This window comes from Trachymyrmex septentrionalis, unplaced genomic scaffold (genome assembly GCF_001594115.1).
Source record: "Trachymyrmex septentrionalis isolate Tsep2-gDNA-1 unplaced genomic scaffold, Tsep1.0 scaffold80, whole genome shotgun sequence".
Lineage (NCBI taxonomy): Eukaryota > Metazoa > Arthropoda > Insecta > Hymenoptera > Formicidae > Trachymyrmex > Trachymyrmex septentrionalis.
In genome coordinates, this window is record NW_017305988.1 from 2,727,185 (window position 1) to 2,731,649 (window position 4,465).

A 4,465-nucleotide genomic window follows, 5' to 3' on the forward strand; every position below is an offset into this window, starting at 1 on the left:
ACATGTTCCCGGAGCATGAAGCATCCCGGCCCGGAGTCACTGTCACCCTGCCTGAATAGTCCCGGGTAGTGCTTACGAGTGCTGGCAAGTATCGGTCAGTTAGCACTGGTCGGTTTATTAACGTCAACGCTCGCAAGCAGGGAGTTGATTGGAGTCGAACGCGATCGGTTCGGTGACATACTGCCGTGGTGGATCGTAATATGTCATATCGTTGCGTTTTCCACGGAGGATCAGTCGTGGGTGTGTTTGCGACTTTGTGAGAGAGAGAGAGAGAGACAGAGAGAGTGAGTGAGAGAGAAAGAAAGAGAGAGAGATTGTTCGTTTCGTCGTCCGTGCTAATCGATGCTACAGCGCGTCCGTATTGCGTCAATCTTGGAGGTCTTCCATCGAGATTTCGCGGCACGTTTATGATGTAGACGTACCTCTCGAGACGCACAAGGCGAGCCTCGGGATACGCTCGAAACGGACATTTGCTCGTGCGTAAGTACGTCATGTGTACGCTAATATAGACGCTGCTTCTCTTTCTCTCCTTTTTCCTACCGGCCACCTTACCTATGCCCCCCCTCCGGCTCCGGTGCATTCAGGTGCATCGTTGCTCGTTCCCTCGCAATCCCTCGCGACGCGGCCACCGCGTGCCACCTTCAGCGTGTTCAAAGAAATTATCGTCAGATTTTCTCACGTCTGACACAAGCATTTGGCATAAGGCGCCGTTATCAGCATCAATCGGCGCTAGCATCTTGTAGGTACTCCTGGCTGCTTCTGGCTCTCTCTCTCTCTCTCTCTCTCTCTCTCTCTCTCCATCCTTTCTTCCTTCTACCAAGCCGGTTACGGTTACGTACAAATAAATGACAAAGTTACATTGATTTTCTGTCTCGTCCCTGCGAGCATCGCGTTGAAACGTGCTCGTGATGCGCCCAAAGACCGGACGTCTTGTTGCAAACTGCGAATGCACCGCGGGCGAGATGTTTTATTTACACAAGTACTTACAGATGGCAATTTATCTCGACGTTGAACAAGCGCATATGCCATAATTTATTATATCGCGATGTAAAGATATATGCGGGAGATATCGCACTAAAGATATTATTACACGTCAGAGAGCCACGTTGTATTGTACCCATACTATCGAATTGTAAGTACCTTTCGCCATGTTCCAAATAGAAAAGCATCTAGGCTAGCTAGGAAGAAACGTAGCCGAAACGATTGGATGCGATTGAATGAAATTTCAGAAAGAGAGAGAGAGAGAGAGAGAGAGAGAGAGAGAGAGAGAGAGAGAGAGATAAATATGTTAAAGTTACCGCTAGTAGCAGCGAATAGCAATTTGCAACAGCTGCAGCATTTGTGGCAATTTGTGGCGCCTTAACCCTTTAGCCGACTTTGCCGCGTGAAAGGCGCTTTCTATAATTCTATCGAATTCTATCAGTGATTCGCGCGACCAGCACGGCGCGACCCGTCGATCGATGGTTTGGCGTAGGTAGAGGATTCACCACGCTTCAAACTCACACTGAAAAGTCTCCAAAAGCGGTAATGTTTTTCGTCCCAAAGGAAATTTCCTCTTCACTTTTTTCAACACGCCTCGTGTTTGCTGTGCGATCTAATTACTTCCTCGTCGCGCGTCTCTATTATTTTTAAACCCGCGACTACCTAATTATAATCCGCGATAACGGCCACGTTTAATCATCTAGAGTCGTTAGATCTCGCCGTCGGAAAATATCGTGTACGATAGGGACGTTTCGTTACCTTCTAAATTCTTCCTTTCCTCTGCTCCGCGAATTACTCCAATGTAACGTCTCGCCGCGCGAGAGATCGATTATGATCTGTGTAAATACCAAGTGAGAAACGTGTTGATGGAGAGTATAACGTTTCGATTTCTCGCATGTTATGTTTCGAGAACCGTGTACAATGTAGGTCAATGAACATTTAAATCGACTCGGAGATTTGAAACTTACTTCCGAACCAACACTGTCAGCAGGCCTTACATTTTTCAGCTTATTACTACTACATTACCTACTATTCTGCGGCCAAGGCTTTTAGGTTTCACGTTACCGTCGTTCAAATCAAAACGTTCGGAGACAAGATAACGCAAGTAACGTTTTTATCATCATATATTATATTACAGATTTGAGCAGCGCCCTGATCAAACGAATAGTGAATTGTTTATTTTCCCCGGGATGCTTTTAAACTTGAAACGTGAAAATACAGTCGATATATCAAATTTGTATCGCCAACTAGGATGTATAAATTGATAGCAGTTAGCCGCGAGATTGAAGTATTGCGTATTGTTGCGTGGCTATCACAACCTAATATCGTATGACATTCCGGTGAAAACTCCATCGTTATTCACTGAATTAGTTGAGAGAGAGAGAGAGAGAGAGAGAGAGAGAGAGAGAGAGAGAGAGAGAGAGAGGTTGGCGCAAATAAATTTGTCGAATCTCTCTCTCTCTCTCTCTCTCTCCGAAACGGATCCGTTTCTTTCCCTTTTTTTTTCATCACGAGGATTAACGTTTACTTTGGTAAACATCAGAATGTGGAGCACCGGACGACCGAAGGTTGTGCCTCATCGTACTATTGTACTATACATATACAATAACACTGCCGTGTGCAATTGCTGTTATAACGTCGCATGGCTGGCGTATGCCGTATGCGACGCGCATTATATGTATGTACGTGGCGATATGCAGAGTGATGCAGAGCCGAAGCGATCAACGCGACGTGGATTTGTCGCATTCGATATCGTGCAACTATGCAGCGCGATAGATATGCGTTGAGTCACACAATCGCGGTATCGTTTTACCTCGAAATTATACCTTATTTGCCTTATTTGCCTTATTTAGTTAAACATTTTTAAACATTACCAAACGCACCTGCAGTTTTATTTCTCGAAATTTTTCGAAAATCACACCATCTTTTTAAGGATATACGGGATGTAGAATGGGTCCATTAAGTAAGGCCGCATTGGGGATGTAGAATGGGTCAAGGGGAATAAAAAAAGTCTTATACTTTTTGTAATTTTCTCAATAGTTAACAAGATATTAATTACTAAAAATAGCCGAATATTGGTCTTCTATAAAATTTTTTCTCAAATACTATGAATTTGACAAAAAACCTGTAAGAGATAAAAATTGTTTATTTTCTTCTCATAGAACTCTAAGAATTTTTTCAGAATTTTTATCAACTTTTTAGTACGGCATTTTCTTATTTTTATCATCGTGAGAAAATACGATATTATAAAATTCTGAAAAAATTCTCAGAACTTTATGAGAAGAAAATAAACAATTTTTCTCTCTTACAGATTTTCTGTAAAGTTGATAGTATTTGAGAAAAAAATTATTAAAGACCAATATTCGGCTATTTTTAGTAATCATTTATATCTTGTCAATTATTGCAAAATTGCAAAATGGTATAAAACTTTTTTATTTCCCTCGACCCATTCTACGCCCCCAATGCGGCTCCGACCTTACTAACAGACACCCATGTATATGTGTACTTTTATTCTAATATAATATTACAATATTTTGTTAATATAAATTATGCGATAAATTTTACACAAATCTCATTGAACGATTATCTCAAGTAAATTTACGTTTATTGAAAACGTCATGCGCTCGTCGAGATCATTAAATTTCCATGATAGTAACAGACCGACATTATTTTTTCAATGTACATTTTATATTACCTTTTTTGTTTGGTTCTTTTTTTAGATTATAAGATTTGAAAGATTTAGGGATCTGTTCAAACTCGCAACAATACTTGATTGCAAAGAAAATAAGTCTTTAGCTATGAGCTGCGACTAAAATTTCATTGCAGATCTAACAAGTGTTTCAACACACAAGCGGAAATTTCGAAATTCTTCCAATCATGCCGATGGAATTTTTGGAGCGGTTACCATTTCCGAATCTTCGAGTGTATGCCGCCATAAGCGTCACCATACTTTCCTTTTCTATATACTATGCCACTCAAATAATTAAGGATCCTGCTTGGAAAACGAATCATACGCATGTCGATGTCGGAGTTCATTCTGGAGGCGACATTCTCGATCCGACTGATCCGAGAAGTCTTGGCACGCATCTTAAAGAACTCTTGGAATGTATGGTGATGGAACCTGTCTGTGTTTGGGTATGTTTATTCCAAGTAAATGAATATAAAACCAGTTAAGAATATAATAAATCCTAATACGTAAGCTTTACGTTTATATTTAAATTTCCTTTCGATATTATCATATCGTTGCACTTTTTAAAAACTTGTTACTGTCAGAAACTTTGAAGAGTAGATGGCATTATAAAATTTTATATGGTTCTTTATGTAATCTATTACCTTTTATAATTAGCTGTAAAGTAATTTTCAAGTTATAGTTTGCATTGTCTTCTTGTCTTCTATCTGTATATAATAATAGCTAATGACCATCTGTCTCGTCAAGCGAGTTAAAACGAAAAAAAAAAAAAAAAAAAAAAAAAAAAAAAAAAAA

The 4,465-nt window shown here is 40.0% G+C and overlaps 2 protein-coding genes across 8 annotated transcripts in view; one reads left to right on the forward strand and one right to left on the reverse strand.

Annotated features, from left to right (window-relative positions):
* Positions 1 to 578, reverse strand: part of LOC108754787 (transcription initiation factor TFIID subunit 12) — a 3,146-nt gene extending 2,568 nt beyond the window's left edge. The window contains exon 1 of the mRNA XM_018497383.1: positions 553 to 578. The gene's annotated coding sequence lies outside the window, so the exon portion shown is untranslated. The remainder of the gene's footprint in view (positions 1 to 552) is intronic.
* Positions 40 to 4,465, forward strand: part of LOC108754786 (E3 ubiquitin-protein ligase AMFR-like) — a 9,360-nt gene continuing 4,934 nt past the window's right edge. Inside the window, exons 1-2 of one of the 7 annotated variants that reach the window (XM_018497375.1) lie at positions 40 to 480; positions 3,808 to 4,116. In XM_018497375.1, coding sequence (XP_018352877.1) covers positions 3,859 to 4,116 — 258 coding nt within the window. In that variant the 5' untranslated portion in view covers positions 40 to 480; positions 3,808 to 3,858. Of the gene's footprint in view, positions 481 to 663; positions 740 to 820; positions 1,133 to 1,402; positions 1,525 to 1,804; positions 2,087 to 3,807; positions 4,117 to 4,465 lie in introns of those variants that run through there. The other 6 variants (XM_018497376.1, XM_018497378.1, XM_018497380.1 and 3 more) reach the window with 6 other exon arrangements.